Consider the following 27,611-nt stretch of genomic DNA (forward strand, 5'->3'; position numbering starts at 1 on the left):
ACTACAGCCTCGCTGTGTTTATACTAACACTCGTGCAAACTATTCCAACTCAAACTTCCCAATTTGTAGATTTATCAGTTTATAGTATTTCCCAGTTGTATTGTTTTTTTTAAATAAAGACTGAAAGAGTTGTCGGAAGTGTAGTGGTGGTGACGTTGAAGTCATACGACCGTGGTGTAGTTCGTTTATAGTCTAACATTAGCTTTTTACTTCTGGTGAGTGTATAGGCGTCAAAATCTTATGAATCTTATCGTAATGAACGAAACATGTAAGAATCATAAACTTTTGTTGGTCACAGAGTTTATTTTCTGAAATAATCCAAAAGCCAATGGAAAAACCTTACTAGCTTTGTGTGAAAGTAACCGGGGTGATGCTAACTTCTGGGGTGGTCTACAAAAATACATAATTCCTGCAGGACTGATGATTTCCACATTAGTGTCTGACACTTGAGAAGGGACACACACCCCTCTCTCTCTTTTAATGCTGACATAAAGTCCATCTCTACAGCGGGCAGTTATTACATTTGTGATGGAGAAGATGCCAATGTGCATGCAACACCAGTCCCATTCACAAAGGGCCAGATTGTCTCAGGATAAAATTACATCGTGAGAAAACAGCTTTCATGCATGGCCGCTTAGGGCTTCCGTACATTTGAGGAGAATATTACATACATAAATATATCACTATTCATTAATGAATAATATTCTCACTTTAAAAGTCTACAAAAATCTTTTTTAATCAGAGATCTCAGACATTGTTTATATAGATAAAATTATTAATGAACTTAAAGGTTCTCTGTAAGTGTTGCATGAGCACTTGGTCAGCTTTTCCTTCAAAGCATGAGCCTCCTTTACAGGAGAACGCATCGACACGTTCAAATTTCATGACCTCAATTTATTAAAAATATCATAAAATACATATTATTTTTGCCTGTCAAGTAACTGATGTTTCATCTCTATTGAAAAACCCTGCTTCTGTCTACGGTGGTGTGAATTACATGCAGGTGGTTTTAATAATCTGGATGTGAAGCTCAGAAAATTCACTTAAGCAGCTGCGTAACCCGACTCTGAATACCAGCAACTTTCCCCGTGATGTAACTTTTGGGCTTACTCTGAATACTGTCCTCTGATTGGTACACAGTGATCATGTGACAAAACGGTGTGAATATTTAATAACTGATGAATTTGACCAAAACTTGGTATTAAATTTAGACTTTTGGATGACTGTGTGTGTGTGTGTGTGTGTGTGTGTGTGAGAGAGAGAGAGAGAGAGAGAGAGAGAGAGAGAGAGAGACCGAGACCTACTCACTGCAAACAACATAGCTCACATTCTTTTACTGAACAGTTAACAGTTAATGTCATTCATATTATTTCTCACAGATCTAATAAATTATTTTAAATGTTTATTCTGATCAAGACAGATTCAGATGATTCAGTTTCTGGTTCTATTCATAAAAAAACATAAATGACATCTGAATAATCATCTCAAGCTGATTATGGTTTTATGTTTATATTTAAGGTAGGAGCACTGAGTGAAAACTGAATCAGATTCTGATTGAGACATTAATTCAGATGATTCAGAATTTGACTCTCATTAAGATTCAGATCTAATTTCATGAAGAGCAGCAGTACTGAATGAATGTAGACAAACAAAGTTATGGTTAAAATTATTTACTAAATTAAATATTAAATTTGTAGTAGAACATGTGTAAGAAAGTGATTATTGATCATTATTCAGAGTTTGTGGATTTGTGAGAATTATTTTTTTTTGTTGATTGCAAAATATTCCTAAATTCAACTTAAATCCAGTGTTTAGCACTATTTATAATCAGATAAATATTAAAATATTGTTTTTCTGTTGCATATTTAAAGTAGCCAAAAGGAATGTCTGAATCTCTACCAGGAAAAGAGACAAATGTTGATATTTCATCAGAAAATTCTGGAAAAATGTTAAATGAATTAAAATTTTAAAAAATGAATTTCAGAATTTCAGTGAGCAATGCTTAGACTTGTAATGATTGTTGTTAACTTTGCACCGAGTGTGTAGACAGATGTGTGTATTATCCTGTGAACATTATGTGTAGCATTATTTAACAGTGTCCATGAACAGCAATGTTTTTATTTTTATTTATAAATTAGTACATCAGCTGAAACACCACATTCTGTGCAGAACAAATGTCTTTTTATCAGTTTAATTGTTTTTTTATATTGAGTAGATTTTTTTAAATAACTTATTTTATCATTATCTTTATTTATTTATTTATTTATTTGTGTGTGTGTGAATGTTTTTCGTTCAGATCTGAGTATTAAAGATGTGTATCTGTAACTTTATAATGTTAATGCTCTGTATAAACGTTCTCTATAAAGTGTTTGAGCTGCTCTTACACGCTCTCTCTCTTTTACACACACACACACACACACACACACACACACACAGTCTCCTGTGAAAGTATTGGAACGACAAGGCCAGTTCTATTGTTTTCGCTACACACTGACAATCAGAAGATGAATATGAGACGATGGATCAGAATTTCATCTAGATGTGTTAAACAAATTAGAACATGACACCTTCGGTTTGAACACACCCATTTTTCAAATGATCAAAACTATTGGATTTTTTTCATGTATTGGAATATTTGACCTCAAAACCTTCCAATCAGTCATCCAACATCTTAAGCACTGAGCTAGCACGGATCCCACCATGCTGTCATTCGAGTACTTTCAGAGGGGACTGTATGTACACACACACTGCACTGCTGGTTTTATGTTACTGCTGTGTTTTTATTCACTGTTTGGACTGTAAAATTTTCATTACATTTACAATAAATCAATTTCAGTCACAAGCTTAAACTCTCTTTGTACAGTTCTGTTTGATTCACAGATTCCGACTGAAGGCCTAAATCAGACAGACAGATAGACATCTACCCAGAGCCGTACCACTATACACTGCACTACTGTAAAATATAATGTAGTAATGTTGTACACGTTGTTCAATACACTTGTACTTACTAATTAAGACTTTCTTTACTTGGATGTTAATATTCAAGGCTTTAGTTATTAGTAAAATAATTAGACATAATTAAACAATTATTCATGAATTTTACCAATATCACTTGCCATAAACTGTTATAATTTAATTATCAATTAAGAATAATAATGATAAAGTTATCTGAAGGTTCAGAGTTCTTCAGTAATAGCTTCTGTTTTGATCTGAGAGCAAACACATGACTGGTTCAACAGGATAATATTTATTTAATTTATTACACAAATCAACAAACACAAGTTATAAGCAATGCATTACAGACATGGTAGTGGATTTTTTGAATGAGTGGATATTTCTCTGTGTGTGTGTGTGTGTGTGTGGGGTGGGTATGAACAAAGGGTAAACTCATGCTTGGTTTGAGAACCAAGGGATCGTTCCGATGAACAAAAGGAGGAGTGAAACAAAAACTAGGAATTTTGAGGAAGGTTTCCACACCATGTAGGTATCAGGAACAGACCTTTAAATAACTGTTATGGATTAGTAAGGAGCTCCAATGAATTTACATTTACATTTTACATTTATTCACTTAGCAGAAGCTTTTATCCAAAGCGACTTACAAATGAGAAAATTGATCCCAGTTTTTGAATGAGTGGATTAAAAGGTGGAATAAGAGTGACGTGATGCGCTTACTCTGTTACCCCCAAATAACTACAGAATCACAATAACACTTTATGGACAAATATTATCAGCTCTATAATAAAGCTAGCTTTCATATGGAGGTCAAACAGAATAATAACATTAGTATGAGATCGCATGCAGTAGCAGCTCCACCTGATTGTCCAGACAGAGGGAGACTGAGGAAATGCGCCTTGGGGCTTTTATCTCAGAGTCACCTTCCTCCTTTTCTCCATAAGATGTAGAAATAAGATGCGGTGGTGCCTACTAGTGGCAGCTTAGGTAACTACACCACACTACTTCTAGGTAGTCTACACATTTTGACTGAAGCAGGCTGAATATAATAGACCAAAATTTCTCAGGCACTGTGGATTGAGACCATTCAGTGCTTTATAGGTCAATAGTAGTATTTTAAAATTAAATTCATGTTCTGTTAAAGCCCACTTTGTTACTACAAAATATTTCAGGAAGTGTGTATATGAATAGTCTACCTGAACACTGATGCTAGCACTAACTTTCTTTTAATGTACAGTCCCCTCTGAAAGTATTGGAATGGCAAGGCCAATTATTTTGTTTGTGCTATACACTGGTCATTTGGGTTTGAGATCAAAAGATGAATATGAGACGATAGATCAGAATTTCATCTTTTATATCCTGATATTTACATCTATGGGGCAGCTGTGGCTCAGGTGGCAGAGTGGGTTGTCCACTAATCGTAGGGTTGGCGGTTCGATTCCCGGCCTGATGCTAGCATCAGGGTTCACATGACTCCACACGCTGAAGTGTCCTTGGACAAGACATTGAACCCCATGTTGCTCCTGATGACGTTAACACTTTTTATGGCAGCTCTACTACCATTGGTGTGTGTGTGTGTGTGTGTGTGTGACAACGGGTGAATGAAAACCAAAGCGCTTTGTCGAACTGCGAAGGTTAGAAAAGTGCTATAAAAGTGCAGACCATTTACCATTTGATCTTCACATGTTTGTGGAAGTGTATCATGGCACAAACAAAGGAGATTTCTGATTTCTGAGGACCTCAGAAAAAGAGTTGTTGAAGCTCATCAGGCTGGAAAAGGTTACAAAACCATCTCTAAAGAGTTTGGACTCCACCAATCCACAGTCAGACAGATTAGGCCTGTTTTGCTGCATCTGGGTGAGGACAGCTTGTTCCAGAAAAATGAATTCTTAATTATACCTGCGAATTCTAAAGGAAAATATCAGGATATCTGTCCATGATCTGAATATCAAGAGAAAGTGGGTGGGCAGTGGGTCATGCAGTGGGTGGGTAGGCAGTGATTGCAGTGGTTAAAGGCTCTGGGTTACTGATTAGAAAGTCAGGAGTCAAGTCCCAGCACTGCCAGGCTACTACTGTTGGGCCCTTGGGCAAGGCCCTTAACCCGCAACTGCTCAGTCATATAAAGGAGACAAATGTAAGTTGATCTGGATAAGAGCGTCTGCCAAATGCCATAAATGTAAAATGTCATGCAGCAAGACAACGATCCTAAACACACGAGTCGTTCTACCAAAGAACGGTGTTGTATATAAACTATACATGAAATAAACACGAGGGAGACCTAGTATGAGTAATATGTAATCTTATTGAGAATTCACTGGGCTGGTGGACTGTAAGAATGAATGTTCACCTAAGACACAACACACAGATAAGCAATGCGCAGGGGGATAACAATACATGTATTTGATTAGTGCGGCAGGCCTCAGAGCGTAGGTGGGGTACGTCTGCACGCAGGCAGAAGGTCAACTAAGAGACACACACACACACACACACACACAAAGAGACACACACACGGAGGCCTGGTGTGTATGCAGAAAACAGAAATTAATCTGTTTCATATTCTGTTTCATGAAAAACTATTATAAGGTAATGTCCATGCAAGCACTACAAAAAAAAAGAAATGTAGAACAAACATAAAACTTACTCATAATGTAGAGATGGTGTGTTTGAAAGTGTCCTTTCTCAACGAGAACTGGGACACTTGAACTCTCGTCCCCTGCCAGAAGACCCTGATATAAGAAGATATGGCCAGACATGCTATTTGGTCTCTGTAGTTTCCTCACTACTGAACCAGTGGGGTTAGTAGACTTCTTTGATAATGACTTGTACATAAACATTTGTGTTTGACTCCAGTAGTGACAGAAAATCTTGTCCAGTCCAATGTCTTTAATGCTACCACTGTGAGGTGCACTATATTTTAACATCTGCAGTGACAAAATAGGATCCTTGTCACCTAATTCTAAGTCATTTCTCTCTTGCTTTGCTTTGCGCGGGGTGGCCAAATTAGGAAGATGGCTTGGCTCAGGATCTCCAAAATCCATCAGCTTTGTTGCCTCTGATGCCCTCCATTCATGGGATTCCATTACCCTCACACAGTTCTTTGGCTATCTGCACACGCAAATTACCAGACATCACACGCTTGGAACATCCAGTGTGCAGGGAGTCATCAGTGTTTTTAATTAAACAATTGAGCAGCATTGGGTAGTTCATTTCAGGCTCTCTGTCACATTTTATGTGAATGTGGCCATGACATTCCTTACAGTTGCCTCTGATTTCTATGTATTTCTCTGTGGCTGATGGATAGACCTTGGCTCTTTTAAAGACAAATGTGCAGGGGCTTTTCGCTTCTTCCCAAATGTGACGATTTATTACATGTCCAGATGCCAGGCTTCAAAATTGTGCATTCCCTTTTTTGTGTTTTAGATAACTTGTTTTTGTATTGAACTGTTTCAGGCATGAATTCAATCCATTTCTGAAATGGAACTTCAAGATCAAAAGTCCAGCAATCTTTTGGTCTGGGGGAAAGGGACCCTGGCTCAAAATCAGTGTCATCACTACTAGTACTTGTTTCATGATCACTTTCATAAATAAACCCTAAAGCAGTCCAGATGTTGTCTGTTCAATTTAACAAAAGTACATAGAGCCTTTGCAGTGATCTTGTTTTCTAGCTGCTCACTGAGTTCTGTCCAAATGCTCTGATTAGGAGTATCTACATTACCATTTTGGACTATGGCCTCTTTTGATGAACAGAGGAATGTGAAAATGGAATCCTTGTCCACTGCTCGTTTCTTGGGCATCTGGCATAAGCAAAACATAATTACCCACTGAAATAATCCTGACGCAAAAAATGTCATATACAGTATGAACTTGTTTTCATGTATTACTGTATTTGCCCGAATACAAGCAAAATATAATCTAGTAATAATATATAAGGATATTATATCTTATATTAGGACCAATATGGTAATGTTGACCCCTAGATGCACAACGTATTCAAAAAACTAACATGGGTACCATGTGCAGCTGTAATTAACATTTCATAGCTCCATTAGCCATACTAGTATTAGCAATGAGTTTTCTGTTCAATAAACATTCACAATCTTAGCTCTCTAATGTTGTACCATTATGATTGAAGTTAATAATATTGTAACTGACAGTGTTAAAACATTGTACTTACACTGGCCAGAATTTTGATTTAGTAACTATATCAACTTTTCCTATACTAACACTAATTTCCACAAGAGCATCGTGAACAGAAGTGTCACTTACACCTAGTGGTGTGAAGTAAAGTGTAGCAGATGATTCTCTTGTAAATAAATGAAAAATTCAATCAGGAGAGACCAGTGAATGAAGTAAAGATAATGGTTTATTGAACAAATTATGAGATGATTATTCTTGAAAAGATTTCGGCAATTAGAATCTAAAAGTGCGCTCACACCGAGGAGATTTGTGCCTAGAAATCAGTGTCTAATATTTTAAATACCGAAGCAGTGACAAACTAAACTTTTAGTGGCCCAAACCAGCACAAACGATTGAGCCTATTTGGCGTGAATTTGGAGCATGGTCACCCTGGTCACCCTGACCAGTACAATGCACTTATTGAATATGAAAGAATAGTTAAAGAGAGATTTTAGAGAAAAAAAAATGCTTGTACTTGTACAGACCATCTAATAGTAATGATTTTTTTTATTATTATATTCTGGTATTTATTTTTATTATTGTTATTATTTTTCATCAATTATACATTTGAATCTGTTGACACATTTTTTTCGCAAACAAAATTCTCTCTCTCTCTCTCTCTCTCTCTCTCACACACACACACACACACACACACACACACGAGAGTCAGTTATTGCAAAATGTAGAACCTGTTGCACAGGGATCTGTGTGTGTGTGTGTGTGTGTGTGTGTGTGTGTGTGTGTGTGTGTGTGTGTGTGTGTGTGTGTGTGTGTGTGTGTCCACTGGTCCTGTCTGAGCTTGTCTGTTAAATGCACTTTAATAAAAACACCACTAACAAAGCTACTCGCTCTACATATATAATTTGATCGCCATTAACAGCAGCAATGTATAGTCTCTCTCTCTCTCTCTCTCTCTCTTTGCTGTTGCGTGTTTTCGTGGTTAAACCTTGCTCTTCTCGCTAATTCCCTCATGCAGAGTGACGTCACGCCATTGGCCACTTCCTGGGTGGATTGTGCAGGTGAAGATTAGACACACCCAGCGGGAGATCAGACAGCTGAACCAAGATCCAACTACCGGGACTTTTTTCATCCGGAGCATTCTTCCTCAGATTAGACTTTCCTCTGATCCAGTCAGACTGCTGAAAGTTATATTAGTGTTGAAAGCGCGCGCTGGTGTGTGTTAGTGTGAACACAGAGAGAGAGAGAGAGAGAGAGAGAGAGTAAGTAACTCTGTATAGAATGGGGTTTTTGCGCACGGCTGTGTGTTCCAGTTGTGTGTTTGTGCTCCTGATCCACACCTCGGTACAGAGCTGCAGTAACGAGTTTATGAAAGGCCGGGACGGGTTTGTATTGAACACGGAGGAGAGCGTGGAGGAAGGAGCGACCTACATCTCCAACCCGAGCGTGTGGACACAGGAGGCCTGTCTGAGTGCGTGCTGTCTGCACCCCCACTGTAACCTGGCTCTGATAGAGGCAAGACCGGAAGAAGACACACTCACAAACTGTTTCCTGTTCAACTGTCTGTACCGAAACCAGTTCGTCTGCAGCTTCGCAAAGAAATCCGGATTCACCAGTTACATCGTGGACTCGGTTTATGAGAAGCACCTGAGTGGTCCGGTGGTGAAGTCTGGTCAGCTATTATTCTCTCTCTCTCTCTCTCTCTCTCTCTCTCTCTCTCTCTCTCTCACACACACACATACACTCTTATTATTATTATTATTATTATTATTATTATTATTATTATTATTGTTAAAGAACACACCAAGGCTAGGATATCACTATAGATATACACTCACTATCCTCTGTATTAGGAACACCTGTACACATGCAGATTCATCCAGTTATCAGCCAATCATGTGGCAGCAGCATGATGCATGAAACTATACAGATCAAGAGCTTCAGTTATCAAACATCAGAATGAAGGAAAAAATGTGATCTGTGTGACTTTAACACGTGGTTGTGGGTTCCAGACTGGGTGGTTTGAGTATTTTAGAAACTGCTGATCTCCTGGGATTTTCACTCACAATGGTCTCTAAAGTTTACACAGAATGGTGTGTAAAACAAACTGGTCTGAGCTGACAGTCTATAGTAACTCATATAAGCACTCTTTACAGCCGTGGTGAGCAGAAAAGTGTCTCAGGACACACACCACGTTAAAAACCTTGAGGTGGATGAGCTACAACAGCAAAAGACCACGTCAGGTTCTGCTCCTGTCAGCCAAGAACAGGAATCTGAGGCTATCATTGGTACAGACTCACCCACACTGGACAGCTGAAGGTTGGAAAAAGACCAGATGATTTAAAAAAATAAAAATCTAAACGTGGATACCCTGGGACCCGCCTTGACATTTTTAAGTATTTTGTGCAATTGCTGGAGGGCCTGTACCCCCAATAATTCTCTAGAAATGCCCCTGGATGTGTGTGAAGATCAGCAGTTTCTGAAATACTCAAACCAGTCCTTCTGACACCAGCACTCGTGCCTCGGTTAAAGTCAGACTTTTCTTCATTCTGATGTTTGATGTGAACATTAACTGAAGCTCTTGATTTGTGTCTGCACCTTTATCTACAGGTGTTCCTAATAAAGTCGACAGTGAGTTGTGACAGGATGTTAGCTTAAACTTATAAAGATGAACATTAGGAATTATTCTAAATGAATCCTCTATAGAGTGAAATAGGAAGTAGTACTGTAGCTTTATTTGAAGTATAATAAAGGGGATTATCTATACAGTTGTTAGCAAAAAAATATCAGATATTCTGTTGATTTTTGAAGTAAACAACTTTCTGCAGCACTATTTTAAAAAATGACATTATATAAAATACAAAATTTTAGCTAGCTATTGAGCTAACTGTTTTAGCCTGGGAGGGCATTTATTTCACTACATCAGAATTCCAGTGGGTCAAAATTTCCATACACCAAGTTGACTGTCTCTTTAGTGGTCTGGAATTAGGGCTGCAACTTACGATTATTTTGGTAATCGATTAATCTGTCAAGTATTTCTTCTTGATTGGTTGGATTAAAAGGACAAATTTTATTTTCTTTATTTTTTAAAATAAAAATTAAAAAGTTATTTCACATTCTGCCTGACGTTGTCCTTCAAACATTGTGCAAATTGAAGGCTATGAAAAAGGTATTAAATGTGTCTGTTCATCATGTTGGTATGTTCTGAAAGCAAAGAATATTGCAAATTATCCAGAGCCAGTGGCAGAGGATCAACGCTAAGGCAGCAGTTCAGTTAATAGCATTCCGCCTTCAAGTAACTTCAGTTGCTTATGACCACTCCAAGGCCATCTGAGACTGAACACCTGAGGACCAGACTTTGAACCAGACCAGTTTTGTCTCCCAGAATGCCATGTGTCTCTCAAACCCTAACGTCTTCAGTGCATAGCAAAAACTAAAGCATTGGCTTTGCTGTTCCAATAATTTCAGAGGTTCGTTTCCCGGTCCACATGCTGCAGTGTCCTTGGTAAGACACTGAACCCCAGGTTGCTAATGTCTTGCATGGCAGCTCTGCTCTCATTGGTGTCTGTGTGTGCGTGTGAGAGAGAGAGAATGGGAGAATGAGAAACAGTGTAAAGCACTTTGTACAACCAAAAAGGTTAAAAAGTGCTATATAAGTGCAGACCATTTACAGTATGGTGAGAATTCTAGATAGTGTAAAAATGTAGTGTAGTGTATACTGCAGGCCATTTCAGTATTGTTTCACTTTCAACAAGTTCATGTCGGCTGAATGAAATGAGGCAGCGGGGTGTATTTGTCCGGCAGGCCTTTATCTTGACATATGATTTTAATTAATGTACTTTTTAATGAGAGGAAAAAAGTCTGAAAAAGTCTTGAGGTGAGTGTTGGGGGGAAAATTTTAGGGGGCGTAGCCCAACCCAGCACCCCCTTAAATCTGGCCCTGCCCAATGTATGTAAATGTTTGACCCATTGAAAATCTGATATAGTAAATTAAAGCTGAAATAAATGTCAATTAGACTAAATGTGTAAATGTCAGTTAAGCAGGTGAGACTGAGCAAGTGGGTCTCGCTCAATATCCCAACACTGGGTCTGTGGCAATCCTGGGATTTGAACTTTGTGGTCTTTTTATCACCAAATCAGAAGCTCAAACACTGAGCCACCTGTGCCCATATGTCAGATATCAAAGTCTTTCATGTAGAAAGAGGTGACACATGGTCTGTATCTTTGAATGAAATGAGTGTTGTGCTTGTGCTTTGCAGGAGAGAAGGATAAACCTCCAATAGCAAATGCAGGAGCTGACATAGTGACCAGAGCTGGAGAAGAAGTTACACTGAATGGCATTGAGAGCTGGGATGACAGAAATATCACCAAATACGAGTGGACGCTTCTGAGTGGAAATCCATCTGTTGTGATTAAGGTAACCTATTCTAACACACTACTGAGGAGTTAAAGGGTTAGGTGCTAAAGTAATGGTTAGAGGTTAAGGACTAGAAGAGGGGTTAGAGGTTAGGGGTTAAAGGCTGAAAGACCAGGTAGGCATTATGGTCCAAATGAACATCTGTGGATTAAAGGCTGAAGGAGTGGTTAAAGTTTTAGGTTCCTCTAGTCGGCTCACTTCACATGGTTAATTATTTGTATATCTCAGACTGATCTTTTGATTTGGCCAATTATTTAAAGTGACTCACTTAAAGGTCCACATTTTGTCAACATAACAAAACTGTGCAGGATTTGTAGAGGAATAAAGACCCCCACGTTGGTACCTCCTGACTGCAGACTTCCATCTGCCCCCTGGTCATACACAGGCCTTTAACCAGTCAGTGACCATGACACTGTATGGAAATTAATTATAGAGATTAATTATAGTTCCACACCATGGAGTGTAATCCCTGCAGCCCTGTAGAGGAACCTCCTTTCTGCCACCTGTACTCGTGACCTATTTCTTTCAGACATTACAAACAGCTTGAAAAATGACATTATAAATGAATCTTTCAGCTAATTAACTTTTCCTTTCTAGATTGACTTCTGAAATGTATGTATGTATTCTTTCTTATGTATGTATTATACAGTAGCCAACTTTCCATCCAATTGGCCTTTTACAGATAAAATGGTGCACGTGATGTCATCTTTAAAAATTTACATAAGTTTTGATGTTTTGTAAAAGAAATCTGCCCTTGAGTTTTTTCCATACGTAATGATATATCGCAAAATTGTGTACTTTTTGCGTCCCACGACCTCAAATCTTTGTAAAATGGATAGAGTATTGAGACAGTTAATTGAAATTGGCAGCTTTCTGTCATTTTAAGTTCACATATAATTGCAATTGTACAAAATATCATAAGATGGTGTGAGAATGGAGCAGTTGATTGATAATTTGCATTTCCATCAGCTATCATATCGATGCGCTAAACCTGTTTTTGCAACAAAACAAATCCTTGGATGGAAATGTGGTTAGTGACAGTCATGTTTTTTTGTGTATGTTTTTCTTTTGCAGAACACGCAGTACTTAGATCAGCGGCTGCTGTTAAACCTTCACCCTGGAGTTTATCATTTTCAGCTCCGTGTCACTGATTCAGCTGCACAGTCAGACACTACGACTGTCACCGTGTTTGTCCTCACAGCAGAACAGTCTGAGCGTCAGTAATTATAACGTATTAATTATATATATCTCTATCACAAACTAATGACAATACTTCACTCATTATTTTACATACCGTTATATTATGGAATGTTAAAAAGCCCCATGTTGTTTGATACCAACTGCTCAAAACACACACACACACACACACACACACACACACACACACACACACACACCCCTAACATGGGCGTGGGAAGATCAGCTCCTCTTTGAATGAGCAGAACAGGTTTAACATGTTGCTGTGTGTGTGTGTAAACATGCACTGTTATTCTCTCTCTCTCTCTCTCTCTCTCTCTCTCTCTCTTACACACACACACACACACACACACACACACACCCCAATACAAACTAATGATGTCACGTTTACTGGTGTTTGTGTGAAAGGACTCACTTGTGTTACGTGAGTGAGAGGTGTGAGAGAATCAAGACTGACAGGAAGTGAAAAAAGAGGGGTCTGGAGTGGGCGACTGAGCAACACGTCAGAGATGACAAAAGAAATTGTTGTGAACATGGTATTAAAAACTGCATCAACTGAAATTTGGAAAAAAATGTGGAAACTCTTGAGAGCTCCTGAGTGTGTGTACGGTTCCCTCTGAAAGTATTGGAACAGCGAGGCCAATTCTACTGTTTTCACTATACATTTAAGACATTTGGGTTTGAGACCAAAAGATGAAAATTATTCGATAGATCAGAATTTCAGCTTTTCCCCCCTCATATTTACATCTAGACGTGTTAAAAAACTTCGAACGTGGCAGACCACTCAATTATTGGGTGATCAAAAGTATAGGAACAGAAGTCTTAATTACTTTTATTTGGTTTAACACTTAATATTTGGTTGCATTTCCATTTTACTCGCAATAACGTCATCAATCCTGCGACTCACTGACACCAAACTGCTGGTTTCTTCTTCTGTGAAGCTTCTCCACGTTTTTCCTGCAGCTTCTTTCAGTAGTTGTTTGTTTCGGGGGTTTCTTCCGTTCAGTCTCCTCTTCAGGATGTGAAATGCTGACCAGTTGGGTGAAGGTCTGGTGAGTGACTTGTCCAGTCTAAAACCTTCCACTTTCCCCCTGATGAAGTCCTGTGTTGAGGTGGAAGTGTGTTTTGGATCGTTGTCTTGCTGCATGATGAAGTTCCTCCTGATTCATTCGGATGCGTTTCTCTATAACTCTGCAGACAAAATTTTCCTGCAAACATCTGAATTCATTCTGCTGCTACCATCACGAGTTCATCATCAATAAAGATTAGTGAGAATGTTCCAGAAGCAGCCATGCAAGACCAAGCCATGACACTACCTCCACCATGTTTCACAGATCAGCTTGTATGTTCTGGATCATGAGCAGATCCTTTCTTTCTCCACACTTTGGCCTTTCCATCACTTTGGTAGAGGTTCATCTCGGTTCCAGAACTTTTGTGGATCATCTCTGTATTTCTTTGTGAATTCCAATCTAGTCAAAATGGCTTGCTTTTCTACCATAGACAGCTCTCTGGTCTTCATGTTGGTTTATACTTTTTAACAACAAATGCAGTGTTCACAGGTAAAACCCAGGGCTCAAACCAAGAGTAGACATTCAGAGCTATTAATTATTTATACAGTCGATTTAACAGGACGATTGCTGCCTCACAGGGATCTGGGTTCGATTGTGAGCTTGGGATAGGGACAGTTTTGCATGTTTCTTCGCGGTTCTCCAGTTTCCTCTCACTGCTTTAAAACAGACAGGTAGGAGTATTGGGTATGTTAAATAGTCCTCAGGTCTGAATGTGTGTGTGTGTGTGTGTGTGTGTGTGTGTGTGTGTGTGTGCAAGGTGTTCTGAGGTGGACTGGCATCCAATCCAGGGTAAATTCTCCCATCTTGTGCCTCAGACTCCAGATCCACCACCCTGACCAGGATGAAGTGCATACTGAAAGCCCAGTGTTTGTAACAGCACCTATTTAAGATGAAATGTTTGCATTACGCTATTACATGACTCCCCTTATTGTGTGTGTGTGTGTGTGTGTGTGTGATGTAATAAACGCGTCTCCGCTGGTCATAGTAGTGATGCAGTAAATCTACAGTTTACTGGAGAAACACAAACACAGTTGTTTTTTTTGTTTTTTTTAAGTACTTGCGCGTATGTAGACTGAACACGTAATTCGTTTTCATAAATGTATGTTTACACAGGCAATAACCGTATTGTTTTCCAAAACTTGCACTTTGCAACCCGTTTTCATTTTCATTCCCCAAAACGCCGTTGTCGTGTAAACAAACAGCCAAAAAAGTTTTCCATTTTTAGTTGAAAAAGTTTTTATTGTTCTTCTTGTTTTCTTCTTATTAATATTTTGTATCTGTTTATTAGTTCATTGTTTGACCCCGAGAAAGGTGGGTCCGTGTCGTGGCTCTTTCCCTCGCTGGCACTTTAATGCTGCATCGGGTGAGTGTGAGCTCTTCACATTTGGAGGATGTAAACCAAATGGCAACAACTACTTGTCGCAGCACGAGTGTTTATCTGCCTGTAACGGCACCACAGGTACAATATAAGAAACGTATACACATTCACAATTAATATTTAATTCAGTTCTTATGTGTGTAAGACTGATGGTTAGATGTTTTTTTGCACACTTTGCTAACCTTAGACTTGTTCAGGCACTGCTCAGACTGGTCTTAACTGTGTGTGGGATAAAGACAGCTAATGGCACGTTCATACTGCAGTGAACACTTTTTCATCTGGCCTTTTCATTTTATTTTTATATATGGATACAGGTGGAAATCATGCATGTATGTCTGTAGCAGCAGTACCGTTGCCAAGCAGATGATGAGAGCAGAACAGAGTTGATTATTTCTCAACTGTGTGTGAAGTGAACACTGTCGAGTGTTGGTCATCAGTTTGTTCAGTAGCAGAATATCCTCTGAAAACAACCAGTGAAAACCACCTTTTATAAATCCTGCAGAAGACGTCCAAGAACCTAAATAACTGCATTTGAACTTTTACATTTATAGTACTCAAAAATAATAAACTCAAATAATATCTAAAAGCTTCAGCACAGCAGTATGTTTAAAGCGCTGTTTCACTGGGGCGCAGATCTGACCTAAAATTTCACATTTCACTTTAAACATTTTTATCAATACACCACCAAATGGCCCAAAGCCTTTCACTTCACTGCAGAGTGAATGTACTTTAAAGCTGTTTATTTAGGACAGAGTGAAACTGAACATCAGGAACCTGCAGAACAGAATAAACACAATATGGGTTGATAAGCTGTCTATAAATGTTTGGTCAATAATGTACTGTCTGTATGTGTGTGTGTGTATATGTATGTATGTGTGTGTGTATATATATATATATATATATATATATATATATATATATAATATATACTTTATTGATATATATATATATTATCAGTTGCAATCAAAATTATTTAACCCCCATTGCAAATCAGGTTTATTGTCAAAATGTACAGACTTTCAGCTGTTTTCAATGAACACATCAAACAAAAGCAACTGAAATAGTTCAACACAACAAAAACCCTCGAGTGACTGCAAAAGACCTGCAGCAAGACTTGGTGTAACAGACACTGAGGTTTCAGTAAACACAGTAAGGCGCGTACTAAACGCAGAAGGTTTCCATGCCAGAACTCCAAGACATTCACCACTACTGACCCAAAAGCACAAGAAAAGTCTCAAAATCATATAAATAATCCAGAGAAGTTTTGGGATTCTGTTCTGTGTCGCGATGAAACAAAACTGGAACTTTTCAGCACGATGGATCAGCGGTATGTCTGGAGGAATAAGAATGAAGAAAGAACACTCTGTCCATAGTCGAGCATGGTGGTGGCTCAGTGATGCTCTGGGGCTGCTTTGCATCCTCTGGCACTGGAAATCTGCAGCGTGTGGAAGGCGAGATGGATTCATTGAAGTATCAGGAAATCCTAGGAGAAAACCTCGTGCTCTCTGTGAGGAAGCTGAAACTTGACAATGATCCCAGCTGAAACAGGACAGTGATCCCAGGCATACCTCAAACAGGGCCATCACAGTCACCTGACTTGAACCCCATAGAAAATCTCTGGTGGGATTTGAAGAAGGCGGTTGCAGCACGCAAACCCAAGAATATTACTGAACTGGAGGCCGTTGCTCATGAGGAACGGGGGAAAATACCTCAGGAAAGCTGCTAGAAGCTCTGCATCTCGTTTGCAGCAGGTCATAACAGCAAAAGGAGCTCTACTAAATACAAAGATACTTGCCATGAAGGGGTTGAATAATTTTGAGACTGGAGAAGTTATTATAAGTTGCATTTTTGGCTGAATTTGGGGAAACCGCTTGAAACAACTATTTCAGTTGCTTTTGTTTGATTTGTTCATTGAAAACATCTGAAAGTCTGTAAAGTTTTACAATAAACCTGATTTGCAATGGGTTGTTTATTTATATATATATATAACATTTCTACATTGGCCCTTTACTATCTACAGTGCCCTCCACTAATATTGGGGCACCCTTGGTAAATATGAGCACAGAAGGCTTTGAAACATTGACTATTGTTTAACCTATTGTTTGTTTGATCTTTTGTTAAAAAAATTCACAAAAATACTCTGCTCTCTTGGATATTATGAGGGCGGCTGTGGCTCAGGTGGTAGAGCGGGTTGTCACTAATCGTAGGGTTGGCTGTTCGATTCCTGGCCCACGTGACTATACATGCCGAAGTGTCCTTGGGCAAGACACTGAACCCCAAATTGCTCCCGATGGCAAGTTAGCACCTTGCATGGCAGCTCTGCTACCATTGGTGTGTGAATGGGTGAATGAGACACAGTGTAAAGCGCTTTGGAAAAAAGCGATATATAAGTGCAGACTATTTACCATATCAAACAATTGCAAACAAAACACAGGTTTATCCAAAAAAATATATTTGTTAAATGTAGGTGTACAACAAGTATTGGCCCCCTATGAAATCCCCAATGAATATATTTGAAGTATATTTCCATTGATATTTTATATTTTTTTAGTACACCTGCATGAATAGGAACAGGAAATTGTTCGGCCATGATTTCCTGTTTCACAGGGGTATAAATATGAGGTAACACACAGGCCAAATTCCCTTAGTCATTTATAACAATGGGTAAGACCAAGGAATATAGCCGTGATGTGTGACAAAAGGTTGTTGAGCTTCACAAAATGGGAAGTGTCTATAAGAAAATAGCACAAGCATTGAAAATGCCCATTTCCCCCATCAGGGCGATAATTAAGAAGTTCCAGTCGACTGGAAATGTTATGAATCAACCTGGAATTGGACGTGTGTCTATATCGTCTCAACACACTGTGAAGAGGACGGTTCGAGTGGACAAAAAATCTCCAAGGATCACAGCTGGAGAACTGCAGAAGTTAGTTGTGTCTTGGGGTCAGAAAGTCTCCGAAACTACAATCCGAAGTCACCTTCATCACCACAAGCTGTTTGGAAGGGTTTCAAGAAAAAAGCCTCTACTCTCATCCAAAAACAAACTCGAGCGTCTTCAGTTTGCAGACACTACTGGAACTTCAAATGGGATCGGGTTCTATGGTCAGATGAAACCAAAATAAAGCTTTTTGGTAATAAACACCAAAGGTAGTTTTGGAGCACACAGAGAGGTAGCCATATTAATGCCAACAGATATTAAATGAAAACCTGACTGCCTCTGCCAGAAATCTTCAAATGGGTCGTGGTTGGATCTTCCAGCAGGACAATGATCCAAAACATCATCAAAATCAACACAAAAATGGTTTACTGACCACAAAATCAAGGTCCTGCCATGACCATCCCAGTCCCCTGACCTGAACCCCATAGAAAACCTGTGGGGTGAACTGAAGAGGAGAGTCCACCAGCGTGGACCGCGAAATGTGAAGGATCTGGAGAGGTTCTGTATGGAGGAACAGTCTCAGATCCCTCACCATGTATTCTCCAACCTCATCAGGCGTTATAATAGAAGACTCAGAGCTGTTATCTTGGCAAAGGGAGCTAGTACAAAGTAAACTGCAATACATACAAAACTCTGCCGCCAGGATCCTGACTGGAACAGGAAATACATTCATATTACTCCTGTTCTGGAGTCCTTACACTGGCTTCCGGTCAGGTTCCGTGTCGATTTTAAGATCATGATGTTGACATACAAGGCATTACGTGGCTTGGCTCCACATTACTTATCTGGTTTATTAATCCCTTACACCCCAAATCGTAGACTGCGCTCCTCACAGTGTAAACTGTTAACTGTTCCACAAGCACATTTAAAATCTATGGGTGACAGGGGCTTTTTCTGTCTCTGCGCCTTCCCTTTGGAACTCTCTTCCTCTCGAACTCAGGGAAGCTCAGACCTTTTGACATTTTTAAAGCTCAACTCAAGACACACTTTTTTAGACTTGCATTTGACTTCTGATGTCTACTTTTATTATTATTATTATTGTTGTTGTTGTTGTTGTTGTTGTACTTATTAACGTTTATAATTTTTTTTTTCTGTGTACTGCTTATTTTGTGTACAGCGCTTTGAGAAGCTGCTTTTAAAGGTGCTTTAGAAAATAAAGTTTATTATTATTATTTGTTAAAAGGGTGCCAATAATTGATGCACACATATATTTAACAAAAAATTTTTTTTTTTTTATAAACCTGTGTTTGCAATTGTTTGATATCCATGAGCGCAGAGTATTTTTGTGAATTTTTTTGAACAAAAAATCAAAAGTTTAAACGATAGCGAATTTATCACAGCCTTCTTTGCTCATATTTACCAAGGGTGCCAATATTAATGGAGGACACTGTATATTATACAGCATTATCTAATATAAACACCATATTTAATGTTAATAAAAATTAAAATAACATTTGACATTTAATGTAATACTCAATAATTACATAAATTCAAGTGCATGTTATTGTATCTGTATTATATTAGATTCAGTGTATATTTTATTTTTCTTTATTAATATTTATTATTTCTTGTTAGGGATTCCTGGAGGGAGAAAAATTAAAACAGAAGGTAATTAATTTTTTTTTATTCAGTTCAGTTTACGTTTTTTAATTGAAATATTGAAAAGATGGAAGATTGCAGAAATGAATTTAAATAAATTAATGAGTTCATTTAAGCCAGATACTAATACAGACTGTTACTGTGTGTGTTTCTACATGTGTGTACACGCAGTGTGTAACTCTTCCTGTGAGGAAGGTCAGTTTGTGTGTGCCAGTGGTTGTTGTATACACAGTAGTGTGGAGTGTGATGGACAGCCAAACTGTAGCGACGGATCAGACGAAGAAAACTGCCAACGCAGTAAGACACACACACACACACACACACACACACACACACACACAGTTGTCTTGTTATCCTTGTGGGGACATTCCACTGACATAATTATTAATACAGAAAATTAATGCTATGCTACACCTAAATCTCTCTCACACACACAAAAGGACCAGACTTATGCAGGGCTAAATTTGCTGTAGCCCAGGGCTCTTTTTATTTTATTTAATATCAGCGCTGGCATTTTTCTGTTCAATATTTTGTTGAAACGAGAGCTTTGAGTCGTTCAGTTGACATCAGTAATGTTTGGATTTATTTGATGAGTTTATGTTTGGACAATGGGAGGGAATGCAGGTGCAGTCACTTAGGGGTTTGATGTTTGATAGTCATGTAGGATAAACAGAAATTTTTATGAAGTGGATTTTTCAAGGATATTACCACAAATATATCTCGACGAGAACTTATAAAAAGTAAGGACCTCGCTTTGTATTTTATTTTAGGGATTTCATTTGGACTAGCTTTATTGTGGATATTGTTCAGTGGAGTACAGTGCTGTCTGATAACAGACCATATTGGAGTGGTGTGTGTGTGTGTGTGTACTGTGTAGATGTTTGATTCAAGATGATTGCATTATGTCTCTTTTTACTGCAGAAAAAAAAATTCCTCAGATATTCTGGTATTTCTGGTTAATAGCAGAAGAAAGAACGCCAAACTATTTTAAGACTAGATGATTTAAGAAGCCTTTATTTGTGAGATAAACATTACAACACAGTGAAATTATTTTCTTCACAATTCCCAGCTTGTTAGGAGGCTGGAGTCAGAGCGCAGGATCAGCCATGAGTCCTGACATTCATGAGGGTTAGTGCCTCTGGAGCAGAGAGGGTGAGGGATCAGCACCGCCAACCAATAATGTGGAAATGGGCCATATTTATCAAGCTGGATACGAACAGATCTCATTAGTACGACTGTTTACACAAGAGAGTTGATATTCCATAATAAATTGGAAAACCCTTTGTATTTTACTCCTGAGGGTGTGTAAATTTACACTACGTATAACTGACGTAAACCTCGACTTGATCAACTTCAAATCATATCATTTGTTTTATTTAATTGGCATTAATTAAATGATAGAAAAGCTATATAAAGAAAGTGAGCCAACACAAACCCATACATTAAGACAAATAAAACAAATCATTAAGTTGTGATGAAAGAAACGGCAGTTTATAAACGGAAGACCGGCCGGTCTGTCTGTCTGTCTGCGCAGAGCCGTAAGCCGTAAACAAACACCTCAGCTGACTGAGGATTTAGTGCTCACATTATTATTATTATTATTATTATTATTATTATTATTATTATATTAGTAAATATTTCTATTGGCATAGAAGTGAGTGAGTCAAACTAACTTCCACTTATGTCTTTCAGCCTTGACCCTGATCATTCAGTTTGCGCTCCCAGCTGTTTGTGCACTTTACCTTTTATGGAGTTTTGTGGGCGTCACTAAATGTAAATGAGCTGTGTCAGAAACACACTCTGCACTTTACAGGTGATCAACATACTAGCACAAGTGCAGAGAAAATCAGCGTTTCTGAAACATTTGAAAATCTGGTAAAACAAACAAAAGACTTATGAACATTTTCTCATACAGACGATCTGTGTCTCTGAAAAGTTGGGGATCGTCGCTAAAGTGTGAAAACCAAAAAAAGTGTAAAGATTGACATTTACCAAACGTGTGATTTCAGTAGAGTCTTGCTAAAGCTATGCAGTGCTAATCACTCTGACCGCCTCCTGCTTACAGACACACTGATTAGCTGAATGTTTCTGTTGGAGAGTTGAACATATTAGAACAGCAGCTCTATAACACACTATTATGGCGTATATGAACTTTATTTATAATAACATTTATGAAATTATCTAATTATTAATAATGAATACTATTGGAGAAATAGAAATTCAGTTAACATATGAGAGTGGCTGTGTAGTTGCTAAGTCCATGTTATAGCAGCCTTGATTTTATTTTATTTTTTCTGGTTGGAGCACTTGTCATGGTAAATGTATAGAGCTCCAACAATGGTTCAAGCCCAGGGGCCTACACCATGATAAGTCTGCTCCTGACTAACACACACACACATATGCACGTATGCGCACACACACACACACACACACACACACTTAAACAATTTTTATGTATTTTGTGTGTTTGTTAGTGAACAGGACTTTGGCTCAGTTACTGAACATCGATGTGAATGAAGAGAGAGGTGAGTTAACCAACAAAAACAGTGACCAATCAGAACAGAGAACCAGAAGCACAGTGACCAATCAGAACACAGACTGCAGTGTGCTTGATTTTAACTGTAGTGTAGTTTGGCTCTGATCATTTATATTTGTGTTGTTCTCTGTGTGTGTGTGTGTGTGTGTGTGTGTGTGTGTGTGTGTGTGTGTGTGTGTAGCCCGGTGTGTGGATCCTCCTGTTACTGGGCCGTGCAGAGCAAGCATGCCACGTTGGTTTTATGATCCATTAAAGCAGAGCTGCTTTGGCTTCACGTACGGAGGCTGCAGTGGAAATAAAAACAAATTTGAGAAGAAAGAGGAGTGCATGAACAGCTGCTCAGGGGTGACAGGTACCGAGATCTAATTTCATCATATAAATAGAATCTAATTATATCAACATTTGTACTATACACACGTATAAATATAAACTAATGTGTTATTTCTTTATGAAGAGATGCTCAGGGGTGACGGGTACCAAGATCTTATTACATTTTAAACAAATATAATGTGTGAATCTGAGTATGAGTGCAGGAAGAGCTGCTTCCGTATCACAGCTACAAACACATTTACATTCATTTATTTATCAAAATCTTTATTAAATCAGCTGACTATTTTTTTTAAAGAACATTTTCTACAAATGTTCATGCACAGTATTAGGGGGAAAAAAAGTAATAATGGCATGTGCAAAAGTTTGTACACATTTTTATTTGTGAGGTCTCTGGAATTACTGAACTTGTTAGGCTTTAGTTAACTCTTTAGGACTCGTTACCCAGGTCACGGTCTTGCACTCTGGAATTCTTATTCCTAATGCAATCAGTTCTGACTCTTCATATCTCGTGCCAACATTCAACACCCATGAGCTCTTCTAAGCAGCCAGAGGCTTTTTGGGAACAGCTGCTATGGACTGAAGAATTAAAAATGAAACTCTGACTGCAATCACCAATGTTATTTTTGGAGAAAAAAAGGAACAGCATTTGATTAAAAAAGAAAAAAAAAAAAAAAAAAAACCCCACCTTGCTAACTGTTAAGCATGGAGGTGGATATGTCAGACTTTGGGGTTGTGTGGCAGCCAGTGGTACAGAAAATGTTGCACAGGTAGGTGGAAGAATGGATTCCAGTGACTAAGCAAGTACGTGATAGTGGTAGCTCAGTGGCTAAGATGTTGGGATCGGAAGGTCATGAGTTTAAACCCCAGCACTGCCAACTGCCATTATTGGGTCTTTGAGCAAGACCCTTAACCCTCAAATGCTCAGGAGATAAATGTAAGTCGCTCTGGATCAGGTCATTTGCCAAATGCCATAAATAATTGATCAGCAAATTCAATTCAATTCAATTTTATTTGTATAGCGATTTTTACAATAGACATTGTCTCAAAGCAGCTTTACAGAAATAGCAGCTTTACAGAAATAATGTGATGCAGTCAGGAACCTGAAGCAGAACAGTTATCCAAAACAAATGTCAAAAGGCACCATGAACTACTTAAAAAAACAAACAAACAAAAAAAACATTTAAGCTGACGCTTTTTGAACGGCCCTCACAGACCCCAGACTGAACATCACTGATCAAAAATATTGGAACATGTGACTGACAGGTGTTTCTTTCTGCCAAGGTGTGTCCTGATAAATTGATTTTATAAAGAATTAATATCTGTGAATGTCTACTCTTGGTTTAAGCTTTCAGTTTCACCTGTGAAGACAGCATTTTTTGTTAAAAAGGATAAACCCACATGAAGATCAGAGAGATGTCTGTGGGGGAAAAGTGAGCCATTTTGAAGCTGAGAAAAGAGCTTGCACAAACATTGGGCATAGCCAATACAACAATTTGGAATGTCCTGAAAAAGAAAGCAACCACTGGTGTACTGAGGAACAGACACCGAATGGGTCAGCTGATGACAGAAACATTGAGAGCTGTGAAGAAAAACCCAAAAACAACAGTTAGTGACATCACCAACAACCTCCACAGGGCAGGGTGAAGGTATCACAGTCCACTGTTCGAAGAAGACTTCGAGAGAAGAAATATAGAGGCCGTACCACAAGATTCAAACCATTCATCAGCAGTAAGAATCAGAAAACCAGACTGGAATTCACAAAGAAATACAGAGACGATCCACGAAAGTTCTGGAACCAAGATGAACCTCCACCAAAGTCATGGAAATACCAAAGTGTGGAGAAAGAAAGGATCTGCTCATTCATGATCCAAAACATATATGTTTTGATCCACCAAGCTGATCTGTGAAACATGGTGGAGGTAGTGTCATGGCTTGGTCTTGCATGGCTGCTTCTGGAACATTCTCACTAATCTTTATTGATGATGAACTTGTGATGGTAGCAGCAGAATGAATTCAGATGTTTACAGGAACATTTTGTCTGCAGATTTATAGAGAAATGCATCCGAATGAATCAGAAAGAACTTCATCATGCAGCAAGACAACGATCCAAAACACACTTCCACCTCAACACAGGACTTCATCAGGGGGAAAAGTGGAAGGTTTTAGACTGGACAAGTCAATCACCAGACTTTCACCCAACTGATCAGTATCTCACCTCCTGAAGAGGAGACTGAAGGGAGAAACCCCCGAAACAAACAACTACTGAAAGAAGCTGCAGGAAAAACGTGGAGAAGCTTCACAGAAGAAGAAACCAGCAGTTTGGTGTCAGTGAGTCACAGGATTGATGACGTTATTGCGAGTAAAATGGAAATGCAACCAAATATTAAGTGTTATTTACTTCAAGACTGATCTGTTCCTATACTTTTGCTCACCAAAATATTGTGTGTTCTGACACAAAAGGTTCCATGTTCTAAGTTGTTTAACATGTCTAGATGTAAATATCAGGAGATAAAAGCTGAAATTCTGATCTATCTCCTCATCTCCATCTTTTGATCTCAAAACCAATTGTATTTGGTGTACAGCACAAAGAAATGAATTGGACTTGTGTTCCAATACTTTCGGAGGGGACTGTATATGTGGGTTTTATTTGTGTCTGTAATGTTTATTTATTGTGTTATTTTAGAAAGTGATGTGTTTGCAAAAGGTGTGTTTCAACGGACTGAGGAACCCAATGAACCTCATACAGGTGAGTCTTCTCTCTCTCTCTGTGTGTGTGTGTGTGTGTGTGTGTGTGTGTGCGCGCGCGCGAGCCTGTGTGTGTGCGCGAGCGCGTGTGTGTGTGTATGTATGTGTGCCCGTGTGTGTGTATGTGCGCGTGCCCGTGTGTGTGTATGTGCACGTGCCCGTGTGTATGGATGTGTGCGCGAGCGTGTGAATGTGGACTCAGTTTCATTTCTCTGTCTATTTAAGGTTCTGTTGCTACTGGAGTCATCATTGCAGTGTTGATCTTGGCTGTGATCGGTCTCGTCGGTTGCTATTGTGTGAAAAAGAGGAAGTCAGAGTCTCGGAGTGTTCCAGCTGCAGTGAATCCTCCAGTACCACTGACTGAGGAGTCACGCACACTGATCTAAACACACACACACACACACTCTCTCCAATTTCATTCGTATGTGTGTGTGTGCGCACACATATGTAAACACTCACACGTTGTGTTTTATAAATTGCATATATAGTTTTTTTGTGAAGTTGTGTAAATAATATCTTCAGTTATTATAAACTGCTTAAACTCAATTTTTATTGATGTTCTTTGTATTGTTTTGTTTCTCAGGTCGATTTAGTTGTTTTAGTAGTTATCTTTTTCTGTTTTTCAGATTATGGACAAATGTATTTTATGAAACTTATTTTATAGCTTTTTAAAATGTTTCAATAAAGGGAATTTCACAAATCTGAATATCAGTATATAATTACACTGTGCATAATTATACAGTAATAAAACATGATGGAATCAGGTTGGAGCGATAGGGTTGGGTTTTATGGCATGTGGATTGGTTTAGTGGACCGTGTTGGTTCGAGGGATGGTGTTGAGTTTTGTGGGAAGGTTCAGGGTCAACAGAAGGGGTTGGAATGGGGGTGGGTTTGTGGGATTTGAAGTCAGTTTTGACAGATGGGGTTGGACAGGTTAAATGAAAATAGCATGTTAATAACCTGATAAAATTACACCTTATACTGATAAAAGAAAATTGTCATAGACCAAGAATGCTCTTCAGTACTATAAATTCTGTTGTGAATCCACCTGTTTGTGGATTACTGTGAGTCAGTAGATATGTGTGAAAGCTTTTGCCTGTTTTTTGTTGATGAGGAAAATTATACAGAATATCAGACCTTTTACTTGTGATGCCGCTGTTCCTTCATATTCCAGTGCTGTCTTTAGCTGGTTTAACTCTGTTTCCTTTTCTTTTCTACACGATTGTTGACCAGTTAAAGCCTACTGGGTCTCTCTGTGACCTCATTCCTCCCCGCCTTTTTAAAGAAGAATTTGATGTGGTTGGCCCTACTCTTCTAGTTTTTAGTGTCTGGAATCAGGAGCTGTACTTGATTGTTTAAAGCATGCTATTGTTAAACCCCCTTTAAAAAGTCTTAATCTGGATCCAATCATTTTATCTAATTTTAGGCCCATATCTAATATTTCCTTTTTTTTTAATCTAAAATTTTGGTTCTTCACCAGCTGCAGAGCTTTTTGGAGGACAGTAAGGGTTTTGATGTTTGATCAGGGTTTAGAAAGCTTCACCCTACAGAGACAGTAGAAGTTTTAAATTATGTTTTAATGGCCGCTGACTCTGTGACTCTGTAGTACCGGTACTTTTGGATGTAAGTGCTGCATTCGATACAGGTGACCATGAGGTCCTGATTTCTCGGTTAGAGCAAGTTGTGGGCATCAGAGGAACGGCTCGAAGTTGGTTTTAGTCATACCTTAAAAATAGAAGTTTATCGATCGGTACAGTAGGATGCCACTCGGGTGTGGTCCCCCTGACTTGTGGAGTCCCCCAAGGCTCTATTTTGGCCCCTTTATTGTTTTCTCTCTATATGCTTCCTTTAGGATCTGTTTTTGAAGAGAGCATGGCTTGTATTATCATTGCTAACCTTAACCCTATACACAACTTTATTTGGCCCTGAAGCGTAGACTCTCTTGGTGCCTGTCTTTCCGATGTCAAAGTCTAGATGTCATTAAATTTTTTAATCTAAATGATTAAAACAGAGATCATCGTGTTTGGCTCTTCTGAAGTCCCAAACATTTCTCACTTAAATTCTGGTGTTTTATCTTCTTCAGCTAAATCGTGTGTAAAATAATTATTTGGTAGTGCACTTAAATTTGATAAGCAAATTAATTTAGTTGTCAAATCAAGTTTTTACCACGTAAGAGCGCTGGCTAAAGTGAAGACTTTTCTCTCTTTTAAACACTTTAAAACTGCGATTCATGCTTTTATTTCTCAGAGACTTGACTACTGTAACTCCCTGTATTTTGGAATAAACAGTTCTTCCATATCTAGATTACAAATGGT

General features: G+C 38.6%; 1 protein-coding gene across 1 annotated transcript; it reads left to right on the top strand.

The window, feature by feature from the left end:
* The first annotated feature begins 7,755 nt into the window (after positions 1-7,755).
* On the top strand, positions 7,756-27,393 carry spint1b (serine peptidase inhibitor, Kunitz type 1 b). The gene is made up of 10 exons (XM_053614316.1): positions 7,756-8,758; positions 11,346-11,503; positions 12,578-12,719; positions 15,059-15,229; positions 19,662-19,694; positions 19,857-19,982; positions 22,160-22,210; positions 22,403-22,573; positions 25,235-25,297; positions 25,522-27,393. The coding sequence occupies exons 1-10, from the start codon at positions 8,368-8,370 to the stop codon at positions 25,680-25,682; spliced, it is 1,467 nt and encodes a 488-aa protein (XP_053470291.1). The 5' UTR covers positions 7,756-8,367; the 3' UTR covers positions 25,683-27,393.
* Positions 27,394-27,611: the final 218 nt, after the last annotated feature.

Source organism: Ictalurus furcatus, chromosome 25 (genome assembly GCF_023375685.1).
Source record: "Ictalurus furcatus strain D&B chromosome 25, Billie_1.0, whole genome shotgun sequence".
Lineage (NCBI taxonomy): Eukaryota > Metazoa > Chordata > Actinopteri > Siluriformes > Ictaluridae > Ictalurus > Ictalurus furcatus.

Excerpts from the sequence above, each read along its gene's own strand:
- spint1b (XM_053614316.1), top strand. The coding sequence starts at position 8,368 with ATGGGGTTTTTGCGCACGGCTGTGTGTTCCAGTTGTGTGTTTGTGCTC. Across the intron at positions 11,504-12,577 it reads ATCCATCTGTTGTGATTAAG|AACACGCAGTACTTAGATCA; the intron begins GTAACCTATTCT and ends TTTCTTTTGCAG. Across the intron at positions 22,574-25,234 it reads CAGCTGCTCAGGGGTGACAG|AAAGTGATGTGTTTGCAAAA; the intron begins GTACCGAGATCT and ends GTGTTATTTTAG.